General features: G+C 41.1%; 1 protein-coding gene across 1 annotated transcript in view; it reads left to right on the top strand.

Annotated features, from left to right (window-relative positions):
- PARD3 (par-3 family cell polarity regulator) overlaps positions 1 to 20,194 on the top strand; it is a 798,354-nt gene that overhangs the window by 645,659 nt on the left and 132,501 nt on the right. Inside the window, exon 22 of the mRNA XM_084859201.1 lies at positions 4,637 to 4,888. Within this exon, the coding sequence (XP_084715327.1) occupies positions 4,637 to 4,888 (252 nt within the window). The remainder of the gene's footprint in view (positions 1 to 4,636; positions 4,889 to 20,194) is intronic.

Here is a 20,194-nt window from a genome sequence, read left to right as displayed (position 1 = left end):
CATCATCCCTCACCATTGGATATGCTGGCTAGGGTGGATGGGAGCTGTGGGCATAAACACTGGGAGGCCCACAAGTTGCCTACTTCTGGTCTAAGTGATATACATAAAAGTATGAGAGAAATCAGTAAGAACTTCTGCCAAGTAAAAGATTTGTCCTCTCTTCCTTTTTTTTAACTTGAATAGCTAAACACTTACATTACAGGTGGGGCAACACAGTTGGGATTCAACAGTTCACAACTTTAATAAAGGAACAATGCATGACATACTAGCTATGCATTGTAGATGGGGATGGTTATAATTCTTCCTCTTGAGAGGCCTAAGGAGACTGCTGTGGACAGCCAACTGTGCTTTAGGATGACATACCTACCATATGTCATTCTAAAACTGAACTTTATAAATGACTTGTTCCTCTAGGATGGAGAGGTAGGTGTGAGTTATGTACCTGTAACCGTATGGTACCCTGCACTAGCCTAGATGTCACCCCACCTTTGTTAGTCACTCCAGGTTTGTGAATGTCCTCCCATTCCCCATCTCTTCCAAGAGGGCCCTCCAGGACATCTTCACACCCTACCCCTACTGCTGACGGTCTTCTAGGTCCACGCTGGTCCTTCTGCCAATGTTTTGATGAAAGAATGCAAGCAATTAGCCAAGCAGCCAATTAATAAATCACAATTAAATCCTAACCTAGGAGAAGGAATGTGAAATGCACACTTGCTCAAGGGCCAACCATGGTCAACATACAGATACCTTCCCAGGCCCAATTAAAGGGTGACAGCTAGAACCTAGTGTGCTATTTTGCCCAGATGGATGAAAGTTCGTCTCCCTGCCTGGACTGACAGTACAGAAGGAGCCAGGCTGGTTCAGTCTTCCAAGTCCCAGAACTCTAATCTCTTAAGGTTTGGGGTGATAGAGGTCTATACAGGTGGGTTTTGTATTTTGAGACTTTAGATTGAGGACAGCCTTCCCTAACCTGGTACCCTCCAGGGAATTGGACTACAACTCCCATCATCCCCAGCCAGCATGCAAGGCCCACTCTGCAGCTCCCCCCTCCTCTGCCAGCCACATCAGATGAGGAACCCTTTTAATACAAAATACCCATTTAAGGATGATTAATTCTAAAATGCAATTATTAGAACTGAGCTGTTCTTATTGCTGTTGAATTGAACAGTACCAGAAAACTGATCAAATCCTCCAACTTGCACTACAGGAGTCCAATACTTTGTGGATAAAAGCACTTAAATATCATGTTTACTCTAATTTTTAAGGACAGTAGCAATTATCTGAGTAATCGAAAGGATAGCAGAGAGTGAATTCTCAACATGTGTCCCTGGCTTTTATTATTAGTCAAGCTGTAACAGGCATTTGTAAACTACTTCTATCCCCTGTCATTTTGATACTGTTAGCATGCTTTCACACTGATTGTATATTGTCCCCTATAGAAATTCAGTAATGGGAATTTTGTGCTGCTGTCTCACATGGCAGCAGCTACACATTCCCAAAGATTTACCTATATCAGCCACAACACCATTTGAGTTCTTATAACTGGCCCTGCTTTGTATTCCAACAGCACTTGAAAGTGAACTCAAGCTGTTAGAAACAGGGCCTCTATAGTGATTGCCCCATGGCACTCTTCCTTCTAAGGTCTGAAGTTCTACTTCCCTGCTTAATTTTAGAATGGGATCAGCTTTGATCAGTGAATATGGTGCACATTACATGGAACCAAAAAAGTTTGAAAGCCATATATATGCCAACACTATAAGGACCCATTCTATACAAATAGTGTTATTTGTAGAGGTGGGTGGACTGACTGTTCTGTCACAGGCACAGTTCATATTTTTGGTATCTGGTTAAAGCCCTGCCACTCAAACCCATTGTCAGAAGCTTTGCAGTGACCTAATGACTTGCACAACCAATGAGCCAGTCCTGACCCTCATAAAATCAGACTGGAGCCACTCATTATACTTCATGAATGCATGAGTTTAGTTGTGTGGCTTGCTCTGACTACTCTTCTTTCCAGTAATTATGTTGAACAGCTTCCTTGCGCCTTAACCTCATACCTGAAATGATGACGGTGTATGCTGTCTCTGATTCTCCCAAATATTAATGAGCATGAGCCCAATTTTCTTTTGGGGAGACCTTAATGCACTAAGCTCTAAAAAATGAAAAGGTTTTGCAAGGACGATTTTACGCATTACATAGACCAAACCTGAAGTGGCCACCAAGTGTACAATCAATAGGAAGCTGCAACCAAATACAGTTTGGGAGGCACCCTGGATTACTGACAGAGCACTTATCATGCATGCAGAAAGTTCCAGGTTCGATCCCTATAATCTCCCATTTAGAGATCAGGCAGGAAATGGTGCGAAATACCTTTTCCTGGGGGCTTGGAGTGCTATGCCAATCAGACGAGACAATACTGGCTTGGATGGACAAATAGTCTGACCCGGTATAAATAAGGCAATTTCCTATGTTCCCATGTACAGCTCCCTGGCAAATGTACCGGTACACACTTTTGTAAATACGTTCTTGTCACATCCACATTTTAAATTTGGAGATGTGTACATGCATTTCTTAGACCTGCACCTAAGAAATGGAAAGGGTTAAGACAGAGGCCCTTAGCTGCTGAAAGTGAAGCTCCAATATTTCTAGCCATAATACCATCTTCTATATTAAACATTATCTAAATTGCATTCAAATGTCTGCAGTACATAATTCACAGGAGAATCGTAGCTACAATATGCAGAGATGCTATTTCATTATTAATTATAGGTAATACTCAACAAGATGATTATAATGTCAATGAATGAGTGAAATTCTATCCTTGCTGAGTCAATGGGAAGTTTTCTATTGATTTAAATAAGGTTAGCTTTTCTCCTTCTGAGTTCTTTATAGAAATCATAAAGTAGGATGGATAAAAGATATGAAATCTGTGAATGGATGAAGGGCAGAGTTAGATTAAATATAAGATAAAACCTCCACCATATGTGTTTAATGGTTGGAGGATACTGGAACTATTGAGTTGCACTGGGATATCATAATAGTGTGAAATACATCATCATGGAAAGAGCAATGATTAATAATTACCATGTTCAATAGGATCAAATGCCCGTAGCTTCATGAGCAAGCTGTACCCCCATAAGGCGCAGCAAGAAAGAGTTCCGTGACAGTATTTAAGACTGTAAATTTTACCTTCTTGAGAAAGTAAGTTGAGTATCCAGACTAAAGGAGTTTCTATGCTAAAATAACAACATAATACAATTATTATTACTATTATTATTTAGTACATTTTATACTGCCCAACAGCCAAAGCTTTCTGGGTGGTTTACGAAAGGTTAAACCTTAAATCTTCAATGTAAAACATAATATAAAAACCATTTACAAAATTTAAAACACTCAACAATAAAAACCTCAGGACCAGTTAAAACCTTATCATATGCTGTCAAACACCTGGAAGTGGAGGAAAGTCTTAACCTGGTGCTGAAAGGATGACAATGTTGGTGCCAGGTGGACCTCAGTGAGGAGAGCATTCCACAGTTGGGGAGCCACTACTGAGAAGGCCCTCTCCTTTGTTGCTATTGTCCGATCTTCCCTTGGAGGAGGCAGCTGGAGAAGGTCCTTGGATGACGACTGTAGTGTACGGGTAGGTTCATACTTGGAGAGGCGCTCTATCAGGTATTTCGGTCCTGAGCCATGTAAGGCTTTATTGGTTAAATCCAGCACTTGAATAGGGCTCAGAAACATACAGGCAACCAGTGCAAGCAGGGCAGAATTGGTGTTATCTGTTCAGATTTCCCTGCAATCAATCTGGCTGCCATAATATGTACAATCTGCAGCTTCTGAACCACCTTCAAGGGCAGCCGACATAGAGTGCATTGCAGTAATCTAACTTGGAGGTTACCAGAGGATAGTCTACTGAGGCCAGCTTATCCCTATCCAGATAGGGGCATAGCTGAGCCACCAACTGAAGTTGACAGAAGGCATTTGGTGCCACTGAGGCCACCTCAGCCTCCAATAACAAAGATTACTCCAGGAAGAACCCCAAGCTATGAATCTACTCCTTCTGGATGGAGTGCAACCCCATCCAGAATAAGTTGAACATCCTCCATTTGGTCAGAAGAACCACCCACTAACTGTCTCTTGGTTCTGCCTGGATTGAGCTTCACTTTATTAGCCTTCATTCAGTCTATTGTTGCAGCCAGGCACCAATCTGGCATGCCCATAGCCTTGCCTAATGATGATGAAAAGGAGAAACAGAGCTGTGTGTTATCAACAGGAATGAAGGAAGGAAGGAAATCTTGTAGATTGGGTATTCACTCCTATGTTCAGTGACCATGGCCTGTTCCCAGTCTTGTTGCATAATGTCCAAGTAGTCCCTTGTCATGTGCAAATCTTGATGCATGTAGCTGGCAAAGCATCAGCTGCATATATGAATCAGCTGTTCAATATTACACACATAAAAAGATATCTTTGGTCATTTTTCCCCCGTCAGGATTTCTAAAGAGCAAGGAAGTACTCAAGTATTGAAGTCTAGCACTTGGTGATTAAATATATTGTCTATACGTTTTACTTTCTTATGAATAGAAGTATTGTATACCATATCTTCAAATGTATTTCTAGTCTTATTTCTCATTTCCAGAATTCAAGCCAAGACTCGAGAATTTCGTGAGAGACAAGCTCGGGAACGAGATTATGCTGAGATCCAAGATTTAAACAGGACTTTTGGATATGATGGTGACTCAATGTATGCTGGAATTCCTTCATATAATTCCCCCCAAAATAGTGGCACGATGAACAATAGATCGCAGAGCCCAAGGGAAAGACCGACCGTTGAAGCACTATATGCCCAAGTAAAGAAAGCGTGCAATTCAAAGTCTTCACCTGCAGACAGGTAGGCACCAGACTCCAGCCAATATTCTGCTTCCAATGTCTGGTTTGCAATTTATTTATTTATTTGGCTGTGAGAGGTGACTGTTCATCAACTGTAAAGCCAGAACTGCATTTTATTAATGGCTTTTTAAAAGCTTTTGTAGAGAAAAATATTGAATTCACACAAATCAAGTCATAATGGAATGAGCAGGACAATCTTTTCAGATGATTCTAACACAATTCATCATCTTCTGGAAATGCTTTCGGACCTAAATTGCACTGTTTAGTATAATTCAAATTAAAGTCACACATGGAACAGCCTCTGCTGGTTCAGTTATTGGCAGTCCTAGTAATACGTTGTGGTGTTTGCGGGCAGTTTCTGCCTTTGTTTTTTTTGGACCAGTGCCTGGGGCACGATTACAATGCTTTTGTTTTTCTAAGGGGAAGGGGAGGGAAGCAGAATCCTTTAGAACCCTATTTCTTGACTCCAAGCTTGGACTCCCTACCATACCTTTAATTCCTTCACACACACACACACACACACACACACACGTCTCCATGAAAAAAGGGAACAATATAACATTGTAATTTTGAAGGTTTGGAAATGACAACCTGAGCCAAACATCACTTTTAGTCTTCTCCTTGCCCAGCTTAATAAGGGCCAAATGTAAACGTGCTAATTTTCTTTACATTTGTGTAAGTGTGCATGGCCCTGATTTAGATCAGGACCAAGTACTCCGGGAGAGGAGAGTATTTATTCATTCCATTTCTATACCGCCCAATAGCCAAAACTTTCCCCCACCTGTTTTGGGTTTATTTTTACAAAATTCCAGTACCACCCCTGGTGGGGCACTCAAAAAAGAGAAAAGGCCTTTAAAAAAAACAACAACAGCCCTCAGGGGGTAGAATTTCATGGGAAAAAAAATCGGTAAATTGGGTGGGAGGGAAAGGTTTACCCTCTCCGTCCTTGGGGCCGTGTGTGCTTACACAGAGGTGAAGAAAACTAGCATGCACAGCTCCAGCATGTATGCTAGACAGAACGTTTAGTTTGGCCCTAAGAGTGTCTTTTTGATAGCAGTGTCAGAGGCTACTGCAGAGCAGGTGGCGGAACCTGATTTAATTTGATGTATGTGTGTGTGTGTGTGTGTGTGTGTGTGTGTATATATATACACATTAGGTTGGTTATGCCAGCAATTAAACACGCTGTTTGCAGCCTCAAAAGAGTGGAGATAGTCTTTCATCACAACCACACCATGCTGAAGTGTACGGCAAGAATACTAACTGTGCAATCCTTTATATGTCTACTCAGAAGTAAGTTGTATTGTGTTCAATGGATCTTACTCCCAGGTAAGTGGGCATTGGATTGCAGCCTTAATGCTTTTTCCTGAACACCCCCACCACCCCTAGACAGGCCAAGTTTCACAAACTCCACTGTCATCTGGTAGTGAAACACTTGAAAAAAGGAATGGTCCATCCTTCCTTATATCCTTTTAAGTGGTATAAAAGCAAAAACAATGGGATGCAAGAAGAGACTGGAAGAAAGCAGTGAAGATGAAGACTGTACTGCTGAAATGAGGAGCTTCTGGACCTCCAAATGTTTCTGGAGTACAACTCCCATCACCCCTGTCCATTGGCCATGCTGGCTGGGCTGATGGGAGCTGAGTCCAACAACATCTGGAGAACCACCAGTTCTTGACTTCTGGTGTACAGGGACACTGTGGGGAGAGACCATATCTCAGGGACAGAATGCATACTTGACATATAAGTTCCATCCCCAGCATCTCCAGCTCAAAGCAGCCATGTTAGGAAAGACCTATGTGCCTGACATCTTGGAGAGTTTCTTCCATTCAGAGTAGGCAAGGCTTGTCTGTACAGGGTATCAATGGTCTGACAGTATAAGGTGACTCCATATGTTTATGGATGAGAGGCTATCACAAGGTTGACACCTTGCTTTGCACTGTCTATGATCTGAGAAGGGCAAATGCTTTGCTTGTTCATTATGCTAAATATTCCTGTAGGCAGGACCAGTCTGGCGGTAGTATTGTTTTTAAGTTCAAGACTGTTGTTGCATCTCCCAGACAGACCCGCATTGCTCTTTGATATCATTCTTGTTGCCACAAGAGATAACAAATAACACTACTTTCCCAGAAGGCGATCTTGTGCTGTTTAACTTACAGTGCAATTATTGTGTGGCACAGTGTGTTATAGCTGTGTGTAATGCCAAGAAAAAATGATATTTGCACCAAAGGTTGTTTTGCAAGTTTGCATCTGAACAAAACCATCAGAATACTTATCTGGAATATAAGTTTGTCATTGCTGAGAAACCTGTGTCAAATCTTTTCCAGGTAGTTATTGTGCCTGTGTAGGAAGCAGCAACAAGAAGAGCATTTTCTTAAGTGTATCTGTTAAACATAGATTATTATACCATTCTGGCCAGGGCTAACTCTATGTTTGAGGGCCCTTGGTGGGCATCCTCCTCTAAGGGTGTCTCCCCCCCCCCAATATTTACCTGGAGGGGTTTGCTTTGTAAGACAGCAAAGTGGTGGGCTTTGTTTTCATGTTTAACTATAAAGTGTAGATGTTTCTCTGTTTCCACAGTATTGTTTTCCCCACAATGTCACAGATGTTGCATTGGTCCACAGCATTGTGGGAAAAGCAAAATGGCAGCAGCTAGTGTGAGGCACCATGTTTTTATGGTGGCTGCTATTCAGAATGCAGAATGTTGGCCACCTGCGAAATTGGATGCAGCAGTGCTCAATGCTCCAGGAGTAGGGGCAAAAACAGGCTGGCAACTAAAAGTGCAGTGGGGCCTGTTAGGTGCAGAGGCCTTGGAAAATGCCTGATGATGTCACCTGTTGGTGTTGGTCCAGTTACGGTGAATTCTACATGCAACCTGATGGGTAAATGCTAACCAAAAGCTCAATTTTTATTTTACCACTAGCAAAATACCTGCCATTTATGAAGGGTAGAGTGTGTATTTATGGAACGCTTATAAATTGCAAGGTTGCAGTAAACCCCCTCTCCTTTCAGAAGTCCTCTAAGCCCTGTGGAAATCAATGTGAAAGGTTAGCCATGCCAATGTGAAGGGTCTTTAGCTTTTGTTAAAATAGTGTTGATTTCCTTGCTGACCCCCATAAGTTTGCATAACAATCATTTTAATTCGTGTGAGGTCATTTCCTGTAGAACATAACCAAATGCTCAGTAGATATCATTTGGAAATTTTAAAATCAGTTACTTTATAGTACAAAGATTGGTTCTTTCATCCAGGCATTTCTGATCAAGAACTCCCTGCCATTTTTTTCAGAGGGTGGTTAGCAAATTTAACTTCAGATTAATCAGTGGTCACTGCTACGTTAGTTCCAAGTAGTATTCTGACATTTTCATAAGCTGTGTTTTTCTCAAATGGTAACCTTTTCATTTCCAGCATTACATACACACAGAGAGAGAGAGAGAGAGAGAGAATCTAGATGGAGTTTATAATTGGTTTATTTTCCTCTTCCATACCAAATGGTGTCTCGGGAATTGCATTCCTGTAGCAAAGGCTTTTAGCCAAGCTAAGGAGTCTGTTGCTGGTATGTTTTACATCATATGGAAGAAAACACAAACCATTGATCAATAATGGCTATGGGTGTATGTGTGTGTTTTCATTTGGGATAGCAATGATGCTATACAGTCGTATTTGTGTTGTGATAGAGAGAATGAGGAGGGGGGAGGGGGGAGAATGCTATAACCTACCATCCAGAGAGAGAACCCCCCCATGAAAAGACAGCTGCTAATGGACATTTACTGGCTGTTGCTATGCCATCACTTTCTACCAAGAGTGCATTGTCCTCAAATATAATTGAAATGAAATGGGCACTGTGCTGCTGTAAACCTAAATAGCTTCAAAATAGTAGGCTAGAATCCCCCAACTTGCTTTGGACACTTTAATGGAAGCGTAAATACCATAATCATAAGCTTTTTGCATTCATTTTGCCATTAAAAAATATCCATCAAAAAAGAAGAGACCTCTGTGAACTGGTTCCTTTTCCACTGAAAGTGGAATCAAGTTATGTCACAGGAATACTAGGCTGAAGAATTTTTGGCCAGGACAGAGGGAGAGAATCCATCTTACCCTTTATTAAAACAACAACACATGAATGCAGTTTGTTAAAAAAAAAATTGTCACACATGATACCTATAGGCCGTCACAGGAAAGCAATTTTATTTTGCTGTTAACTTTTGTTTATCTAGAAGCATTTACCTCAGCTTAGCTTCTGAGAGGCAATGGAATATCCTGTAATAAAATTTTTAGAAAAACACTGAAAAAGAATAAAGAGACCTCCTCTCTGAGGAGAGAGCCTCTATATAAAAATCACTTTCTATAATATTCCGAGTCATATTTTACTTGCACTGTAAAATATTGTATGGCAATATCAGGGTAAATATTTCTTTAAAAATGGAAAAGCAAGATGCTTGAATATTATATTAAACTTCATTATTTGTAATGTCAGTCATGTGAATTATATTTAAAGTCTGAGGTACCAACTCATTGCGTATAAATCTAAGCTTTCTGCCAAAGCTAAAATAGATGGTGAGATACGAGTTATTACGCAGGATAACGCTTTCTGTAAGTGCTAAAAAATTATTTCTTTTTCTCTTAAATAGAGAGTTATGACAGTTTTTGAGCTGCAATGAGGTAGTACCTTGGGAAGGCTGTGGTAAAGTGAAAGGTCACTGTTTTATTACTACTCCCAACCGCAATGCATTCTGGGCTGAACTGCTTTGGGTAAAGCCTGTGGATTTATTAACTTTTATCCTTTGCTGTGGTAACTCATAGGTCCCAAAATGGGCAAGCTTGCTTATGTTGAGTTGCACCTCATTCTGTAAGTTAGTCCCACTGAGATCAGTTTTAATGGGACTGCTAGAAAGAGTGTGTTTTCACTCAACATAGCTAAGAATAACGTTGTGTGAGGTTGTTATATGTTACATGTGCCTCAGGGCCTCAGTAGCAAATACGACTGCTGATGGCTTCAAGGATAGCCTGTCCACTTCAGTTTTTTTTCTAGATTGGGGCCCGCCTGTTTCCTCTCACAAAATTTTGTAAAGCGAAAGGCCCCTGAGGCAACCCAACTTCTCCCCTGGTCCTCATCAACAACAGCAACAACACGATTCCCTTTGAAAGTGCTCTCTAGTACATATGGGTAGGGTTAATATAGCCTTTTCTATCCTAGGGCTAGAATATTTAACACTAAGAAAAAGAGCTCATGAACTAGGCTTTCTGAGAGCGCAATCTTATGCGTGTCTAGACAGTAAAAAGTCCTACAAGTCCCAGCATGCCCCAACGAGGGGCTGGGGCATGCTGGGAGTTATACAACTTTTTTTCTGTCTAAACATGCATAGGATTGTGCACTGAATGAGTGTGGCTACACAAAACAGCCTTGAGCTTTGACACCTCTCCTTTCACAAATTAAGCTCCGCCAGATACATAACATCCCTCCAATTTCCCCCAGAAATGTCATTCATGGGTAGGGATGGACAGTCCATGTCACTTTTACATGTGTTCACCCATAAGTCCATTCCATCCTATTCCCACATTAACCTGCATATGTGTGTGTGTGTGTGTGCGCGCGCGCACGCACGTGCACACGTGTGTGTATAGTATGTGTGTAAGTTCATATTTAAATACATATTTGAATAGACATTGTTGAACATATTTTCTCTTAAAATACGTCTTTCTACATGTATTTTATCTCAAAGTATTCACATCTAAGGGCACAATCCTATGCACGTTTAGAGAGGAAAAAGTCTGTTTAAAGCTGCAATCCTATGCATATTTAGACAGAAAAACAGTCCTATAACAGCCATCGTGTTGGGAGTTGTAGAACTTTTTTCTGTCTAAACATGTATTGGATTGTGCCCTAAATAACTTCAGCCACTGATGGCTGGGTAATGCTGGGAGTTGTAGGATTTTTTTTTTCTGTCTAAACATTAAACATGTATAGGATTGTGTCTTAAATGTAATTTATCTCAAAATATGCATCAATAAATGCATTTTGATGGGTTGTTTGAGCAGAATACAGGCCTTTGTAGATCTGGTCATAGTTGTCCGTGCACCACGCCCGCAAAGAGCAAAGGAAGTTTCTTGTATTGTTTAACATGCCTGTCATTCTGTTCAGCATTTATATAAGGCTTTAGAGCAGGGATGGGCAACTTACAACCCAGGGCTTCATGCAGCTGTTGGCCTTATTTCAAAAGTCCTCTGCAAGTGATTAGTTCGGACTTCTGGCAAGATTACTCTCTCCTTTGACCAGCAGCCTGCTGCATGGAGAGTGCAAGGAGGGAGAAGAGGGTGGCAGAAACAGAGTGATTTTTGGCTTTGGTCCTGCTCACCACTGGCTTCAGCACTATCAGTATTTGGCCCCTGACAGATCACTCCAAGGATATTTGCTCTTCAACAGGAAAAAGTCCCCCTATTTTTGAGTGTTTAAAGCACTTTGTATAATGTTGTAATGCTTATCACAGCCTTGTAAGGTAGGTCGATAATATTATCCCCATATTGTAGGTGGGGAGCTAAGGTTTACAGAGAGTGGCTTCCCTAGGACCATCTAGTCCAGGGGTTCCCAACCTTTTTGCACCTGTGGGCACATTTAGGAATTTGAGAAACTGCTGTGGGCACCACAACAAAATGGCTGCCATGGAGGATGTGTTAGTTGCATAGTGGCTGCTGTGGGAGCCTGGCTAGTCAAAAGTGAGCTAAAGAGGTGTGTGGCTTGTGGGATAGAGAAATAGCAAGGCTAGAAGCTGGGAGGGAGGTCAAAACAGCAAGGCAAAGGGGTAGAGGTGAGAGAGAGGGCAAAACTAGAGGCTGGGAGGAGAAGAAACAGCAAGATAAAGAGATGGGGAGAGAAATATCGAAGTAGAGGTTGGGAGGGAGGTCAAAAAGCAAGGCAAGGGGGTAGAGGGAAGAGAAAGCAAAGCCAGAGGCTAGAAAGGGAGATTAAAAAAGGCTAGGGAAGGGAGAAAAGTAGAAAAGAAAGGGTTTGGGGAGAGAAAGGGAGCAGGGAGTGGAGAGCTTTGTGAGCTCCATTCGAGGTCCCCATGGGCACCACATTGGGGACCCCTGATCTAGCCAGTTCATGGCAAAGGCGAGATTTCAGCTGGAGACTTCCTGATTTTTTACAAATCCCCAGCTCCAAGGGCGCAATCCTATGCATGTTTAAACAAAGAAAAGGTCCTACAACTCCCAGTGTTTCCCAGCCAGCCATGTAGGATGTTTTCTGTCCAAACATGTATGGGATTCTACCTTTAGCCATTATACCACTGTTCACATTCAGAACTGACCACTACTCCGACTGAAGATACACTTTAAATGTATTAATTTTACTTCAATCAGTGCCAAGTCAGATTAAACCATTTCCTAGCAGTAAATTCTTGGAAATCTTTTTTAAAAGGATGGGTTGGTCTTTGTCATGACATAGGCCAGTAGATTTGGTCTTAGGTTACTACCTGTCCCTCCTGCTAACATGGATGCAATAAAAATCTGGTTTTAATATAAATTCATGAGGATTTGTGCAGAGCCCCTCTTGTGAGGTATATTTGCTGTGACTCTCTCCAGTGTTTGGGTTACTTACGGTTCTGGATGTGTAGTAGAGAGGGATTCATAAAGAGTTTTATTCAAATATTCTCAAATCTCTGTAGCAAGACTAAGAGCTGATATGGTGGCAAGTGTGGTTTTTTTTCTTCCTTTATTGCCTTATGAGGTTGTTTTACAATCAAAGGGCTGGCTATTTGTTTATTTGTTTTAAAGCATCATTCTTTAAGACACACTATCAATGGAAGAATGTTTGGAAAGATAAGAGAGGAATGGTCTTCTGCTAGCAGGTTGAAAAACAGGAAGAGAATGATGGGTCCACCCAAAGGTTCACCTTGTAGATGAAGTAATTGAAGGTCACTTAAAAATCAGGCTTTATTATGAGCTAGCAATAGCTCAGTTCAGTACTGCAAATATTTTGCTTAAGCACAGCAGCTGCCAGCAGCAAACCAAGAGAGTTCTAAAAAAACAGCTTAGGGTTGTGTTGCCAGTAGACAGAGGACTCCGTGTTCAGAGCCCTCTGCCTATCCTATGCCCTTCCAGCAAGAGCCAGACAGGGTGAAAGGAGGATGGAGGTGATTTCACGTCTGTTCAAAATGCAAAAAACAGCTAGATGAGCCTCTGAGCCTCTCTAGCTGACTTAGATGATGGGTAGGGAGGGAACTGGAGAGCACACAGGATATTGCATATTGTGGCCTCTCCCCTCGGTGCCCACTGGCATGCCCCCTTTTCTCCCTCTCTGACTTCTCTTACGAGGTCAGATGATTGGAGCTCCTCCTCTGTGCTGGCAGCTCTGTTTGCACATCCGGAAGAGGTGATCCGCAGCTTCCTATGGCACTCCAGAGGCTGCCTAAGGGCTATGGGATCGTTCTCTCCCTTTGGGGCTGACTGAGTCAGAACTTGCCACCCTTAATTGGTGTAATGCTGAAATGGAACAGTAAGACATATTATTGCCAGAAAATGAAAGAGGAAAGCAGCTGTTGTTTTCCTCATGTTACAGATGCAATGTGTTAGTGTAACTTGTTAATATGGAAAGCTTTTATAATCCAAAAAACAAAATCTGAGGTACAAATGGGCAAATGGTTGCCCTCTGAAGTTAGCTGGGGATGGGTTTAAAAGCATGCCAGCCAATGACCTGCGTTAGCACGCAGTTCTTAGTTTCCATTGAATTGGAATTTCAGTTCAAATTTGAGATTTCTGAGATGAAAGAACTAAAGAGTATATATGGAGAGTTTGAGAATTCTGTTCATGAAAAGTGGTATGTGTTTTTTAACATAATGGCCACATCTTCATGGTCTCTAGGCAGTCAACTTCATCCTGAGCTTGCGACTCAGCAGAGCTGCTCATCCTTGCAGACCTCCCAGGGCTCCACTCCCTCCTGGGTGACACTCCCTCCATGTAACTGGACAGCAATAGATACCTATTTCTATGCCCAGGTTTCAGTTATAGGCCTGTCTAACTATTAAATGCGGTTAATAACTTATATTAACAGAGCTAAACTCTGTGAAATAATGACTTATACAACTTATAATTACTGTAAAATAAAATAGTATGATGAACATAATGCAGCATTTGTCAAATGGACATAGCTTATGGACACATTCACCATTCATTATTAGTTTTATTAGATAATATAAAATAATTGATGGATATCATGCAGTATTTTTCAGTGGATATAGGTTATGAACACATTCACCATTCATTGTTGGTTTTATTAGATTGGTTTGTCTTGGTCCATTTGTATGCCAGTTATTCTATTTATTACTTGAAATGGTACATTAAATTTCATGGCATATAAACTAAAATGTGCATGTGGCATTGGATGGTTGCACGATAAAGAAATCACTACAGTCCTAATTCTCTTTATTTCTGAAACGATAAGTGGAGAACAAAAAAAGTTTCTTGTGCATTGTGCATTAGCTTCCTGTTATTATATACGTATGTAGCTACCTTTTAGATCCCTTTTACTGGTGTGGCTGCTGCTGCCTCCATGGGTGCACCTCTGTTGGCTTTTATATGCCACGTGGTTTGGCATCCTGGAAAACCACTCAAGTGACAAACTTCCAGATTTGTTAATCCAGCCATATGGTTTCGTTCCCTGACATATTTTCAAACCATGCAAGCAGGTCCTGGCTCTTTAAGAAGTCTGTCACTTCATATGACAGAAACTACTCAGCCAGAAGTTTCTGCACATTCCCCAATCAACGTGAGAGCAACTGTGGAGGTAGTGGCTACTCACTCAAAGGTACATATAAAACACATACATGGTTATATTACACCACCCCTTCCAAAAACAGATAAACGCCTGTCAAGAAAGGGATGAATGCATCTAAGCTGTGTTAATTAGTGAGATGTAATTTAAAGGTTGCTGAAATCAGAAAGGCTTATTCATTTTTCATCAATAATCACTCTCCTTAATATTTCATCAAAACTTGCTGATTTGCAGACCACCTTCTTGTCTTTGATTCATTACAACTGCAGACATAATTTAATCTTCTCCCCACTCCTTCTTTTTCTCATTCAAAGATATCCACTTTCATCTCCATGACACTGTTAAGATGTTTTTAACATTCAGAGACTGCTAATTGATCTAACATATTAAAAATGTACTTAAGGCTCAGGCGTCTCTTTGGCAGAAGCAGTTCTTCCTGGAATTTTGTTGGTTTGTTTGTCTTCAAGGTTTTATTTCAGTCCAGTTACTAGGAAATAATATGTAAATTCTCTGAGATATTTGGGGTTTCCCCCAACCTTTGCTTTAGGAAAATAGAGTTGCATTCATAGGTGTGTACTATATGTTGCAGTCATAGGTGGGGGGGGGGGGGACTGTGAAGTTCACTGATTCAAGGTGACACAAGAACAGCAGCTCAAAACCCCATTTCATGCGTGAAACTTGTTATCGCTTGTTATTCATGGTGTTTTCAGAAGCCAAATAGAAAGATGTGGCTAAATTCCCCATGGAGTTCACAGTTTCAAATTAGATACCTTGGGAGGGATGTGGGAATGGAACAATATTGAAGTATGAGCGAGAGTGAGAAGAACGGGAAGGACAAGCCCTAGGTTTATTTGGTCATTTATTTAGGGCCTGTAAACTAACCCGTATGACCTGACTAGTCAACATAATTAGGTACTCATGTAAGGTATTGGAGCTACTGCCAAATTAATCTCTGGTGGCTCATATGAACAACCAAATAAAATTAGTCAGATTCTGCCCCCCAAGGTCTGTATATACTCTTTCAAAAGAGTAAATCAGGAGAATGCCACTGATGCAGTGTAATAACTGTGATAAACAGGCACCATTATGGACACTCTCCTCTATGCAACTAAAGGTGTTCCATGAAGATGATGTCCCATAATTGTGTTGTTGGATACTGTTTGGTATCAAGTGTCATGTTTCTTTGCACTGAAGAAAGTGCATAACTAATGCAGATAGGGAGGAGCCATAGCTCAATGGTAGCTCAATACATGTATGTAGAAGGTGCCAGGTTCAATCCCTGGCATCTCCAGGTAGAGCTGGGAAAGAATACTACCTGAAATCCTGGAGAATGGCTTACAATCAGTTTTGACCATTCTAGGCTAGATAGACCAATAGTATGACTCAGGTTATAGGCAGCTTCCTAGGTTACTAAGTGTTTAGCTGTGCCTGTATCCTCACATGAGTTAATTTACCTGTGTTAACAGATCCTATATAATCATAGTTATATGTATGAATTAACCAGATTACACAGGTGTAGTTTCATCTAATGTTTCATAGCTTCTGTGTGAAGGTAATGGTGGTGAGGCAAGCTTCCAGATATTAGTTGGAGTGGTGGGAAAGGGATACACCAGGAAGCATATAAACATGAATGGTGTTAAGAGCAACCTTTATTTATAATTCTGGGCTTCTCTATTTATGTATGGAAATATTTCTCAATAAAGGAAGAGTATTATTTCAGTGTAATTTTAAATAGCTTTTATGAAGCATGTAAGTGAGTCCTTGGATTCCCTGGACAATGAAAAAAGAAGGAGCTCTAAAGGTCAGAACTGAAAGGGCTGTTGACAGGAGGAGAACAAAATAAGATAGAATCTTTTGTGCGTTCTCCTTAATGAAAATTCTGCTGTTGAATTTGTTTGGGGCACATCAGATATGCTTTTCAGATATGCTTTTCTAAACCCTTTGAGTTGAACAGGAAACTGTTAATGTGAACAAAATGTAGTCAGGTTGACCCTGAAATTCATGTCACAAAGCAATTTCAGGTTCAAATATTGCACACCTTTTCTGCATCATAATGCTGTGACAAGAGTTGCCAGAACTAGAATTGGGAACCCACAAATCTGTGAGCTCCTTCCCCATGTAGTGTACCACCTGAGCTATAGGTCAAAGCATTTCCTGGGCTATAAAAGGTCCCTAGGCTCCAGAATGACTCCACCCACTCAGGATGCCTATTAGCTCTCTGGTACCTAGAAGGGCTATTGACATTTCCAGGTCAAACCAATATTCATCATTCCCAGCTTCTCATTTCAGCTGGTTGGTAATAGGTGAACAAGTAGGTAGGTAATAGCAAAAAAACACCTTGCCAGCTGCTTGCAATCCAGTGCTGACATATTGTACAATATTTTTATTCATGGATGTCTTCCCTGGTAACAAAATGAAAGTCCCCAAAATATGTTTTGCTACTTGTAACAAGTCAGACATCAACAGCTAGAGTACATGATCTGGCGTTTGTGAGTGTTTTTTCATTTGATTTTAGATTGTTGTCTCACCAGGAAGAGCCATATTTTCATGTGTAGACCTCCTGCCTTGTTCCTCTCCTGCTCTTCAAAAGCCTGTCACACTTGGCAGGCAGAGTTGCTGTCCATGCTAGGCATGCATGCCTCTAGTTTAGAGCAGAGCCGGCCTTTTCAGTTAGTATGCATGACGATTCATCTCAAATCTCATTTGAATTTCAAAAAATGTCCTCCAAAGTCTTCCATAGATGGTCTGAGCTTAAATTGTTTGGCTTCTAAAGCCACATTGAACAGTTTGTGGAGACTGAATTTCATTAACTGTCATTAGTTGTAGCATTTTTGATAGTGGTTAAAATTGCTGCAGTTTAAGGCATCAGAATTTAATAGGACAATAGGTAAAACGTAGGCAGGAATAATTTTGCTTCACTGGACCGTAAATTTCTTTCTTTCTTGGTTCTTTAGCAGAGCCACCACTGCCTTCATTTTCTAAATAATGTCTCTGCTTCATAGGTGAATACATAAATGTCTGTCATTCACTAGAACAAAGTTTAAATATGAATTCCTCGTCTTGGTTTAGTGAAGTAAACATGAGCATTAACAGAGTTCAGGTCATGCCTGCAATGGATAGAACTATATAAAATATTGTATAGCACAAATGGTTGAGCTTTATGTCAATTATATGAAAACTGTCATATTTCATCCAATAACATGCACATATATGTAACACACACACACACGTAACACACGCACAGAAAATGAATATGAATGTTTCTACCAATGTATAAGCAAGTGCTCCTTCAAATAACTGCAGTGTTGAAATTATTTGCATATGGAGTTGTGTATCTCCAGAAGGACTAATCAGTAGATGGCTTCCAGCAAAAGGTATAGAAGTAAGGAAATAGAATTACTTTCCTGGGGATATGGATAGCTCTGAAGTGTGATAGATCTAGGATGGGGGAGAGAGAAGAGGACAGGAATTTCCTGCTGACCTTCCTGAGCACTGCTGTGATGGAGGATGAGAGAAGAAGGAAGTTAATCATTTATTTCCTCCCTGTCCCCGAACCTCAAAGTCCTGCATGCATGAATGGTATGGAAAGCAGGTGCTTTGTGTAATGAACCATGAGATATTTGTGGGCCTTTTCATCTCTGCTGCATGGCGCATACACCTTTGACCTCTAAGGATAGCGATGAAATGTAAACAAAGATACAGACCTAGTAAATTTCTCTTACCCCAACAATTAACTTGTCCTTTGATTCCTTTTTTGTAAGCCAAGGAGAATTTAGGTAGGTAGACAATTATTATCAGATTGGGAATACAGTGAGGACCTCAGAATAAGTACATCTAAATATAGTAACACTGAATACCCTGAAACCTCTAACAAGTGTTGGATAGGAAAAATTGTCACTAAAATAGCACAGATACTTTTTGTTCCGATTACCAGTATCTATCAAAACAAAGCATTAAGCAAGGAGACAATCCTACCGATAATCTTGACCTATAACTACTCCATTCATAACATTATTTTCTGTAGTAAAAGAAATGCATAATCCAATTTTAGCTGTCCATTACCATTTATATGTGGAAATTATTTCATATTTAAGTGGAAAAGATGCCCACTCCTCTGATATTTATACTTGGATCTTAAAATAAATTAACTAAGGGAGCAATCCTTTGGCCACTAGACACTGTCTAGAGGGCCATAGGATATGCTCTTTTCCAGGAAAACTGACCTCCCCTCACATCCACACTGCCTCGGAGGCAGTGCGGAGAAGCCGTGTCCTCTGTGCTCAGAAGAGGAGTGCGGAGCAACTGAAAAAGGGGTGGGGCTGAGGCGTTCTGGGGTGGGGAGAGAGGAGCTGCATGTACAACACATCCAGTGCCTCTCTAGCGGGTCAGGAGCTCTCCTGAACAATATGGGATAGGGTCCTGGAGGGTGACAAGGGATGGGGAATGTCTGAAATTGGGTGGACTTCTTCCTGATTTGGGATTATTCTCCCCTTCACCTAACAGTCCTCTGCCCCATCCCACATGGTTCAGGAGAGCCCTCCGGGGGGGGGGGGTGTTTGCAGGTGGCTGGAAGGGGGAGGAGGGGAGGGGAAACTTCTGTGAATGTCCCTAAGTGACATTCCTAATGTTTCAAAAAGTTATTCCCTACCATCTCTATGTGATAATGTTCTTATAGTAATAGCCGGGAGAGAGTGGAGGACAGGAAGGCCTGCCGTGCTATGGTCCATGGGGTCACGAAGAGTCGGACACGACTTAACAAAAACAATAGCCTGGTTAGAAGAGGATTTTTTTGAATTGTCAGTTAAGGGCTCATTTGCCAGTATGGCTGACTGGGGAATGCTGGGAGTTGTAGGACTTTTTCTTTGTCTAAACATGCAGAGGATTGTGCCCTAATTTCTATAGAGAGATACAGTCTGCTCTTTGTGTGTGTGTGTGTAATTTAAGAGATGCAAATAAAAGAGATGCAATTGAAATATATAGATTATATATATATAGCACCTATTTGACCTCTTAATCAGTTTAACATGTCTGTAATTTTAATTTGTATAATCTTTTTCATGCCAGCTGCATAATTCAAAGCCACCTCCTAGGAAGGATAAAAACATTCCAGAAGCTTCTTATATTGGATTTGCCAGTGCAAGGTTCCTGTAAGCAGGCAGCTTTATGGGTTACAAAGAAGCAAGGGAATCAACACACCTTTGTAATGTTCAAAGTGAAACTGTCATAGCTTCTCTTCCTGCAGTTTAGATGTGCATGCTGTTCTCTCTTCTGGACTACATATTTTGTGCTGCTAGGGAAGATGCAAGAATACCAAACTGTACGTTATGGAGAAGTGCAGAAACAGGAAATGTAAGAGACACTGACCCGCTATACACAATCGCAGAGTGTTTAATAAGCCATAGTGGTTTATTAACCACTCTGCACATGCTGGTCATGTGCTAGGGAGGATTAGCATAATTACCCTTGGCAGCACAGCTTGTCATGTCATACGAACCCAGCCAGGGTGGCTTGTTGCCATGGGTAACGAGCCCCCCAAACCCATG

This window comes from Heloderma suspectum, chromosome 5, assembly GCF_057233095.1.
Source record: "Heloderma suspectum isolate Gila_16-S chromosome 5, 16-S_ref, whole genome shotgun sequence".
NCBI lineage: Eukaryota > Metazoa > Chordata > Lepidosauria > Squamata > Helodermatidae > Heloderma > Heloderma suspectum.
The sequence above is the reverse complement of the archived record's forward strand: the minus strand, read 5'-3'. Positions and strand labels throughout refer to the sequence as shown.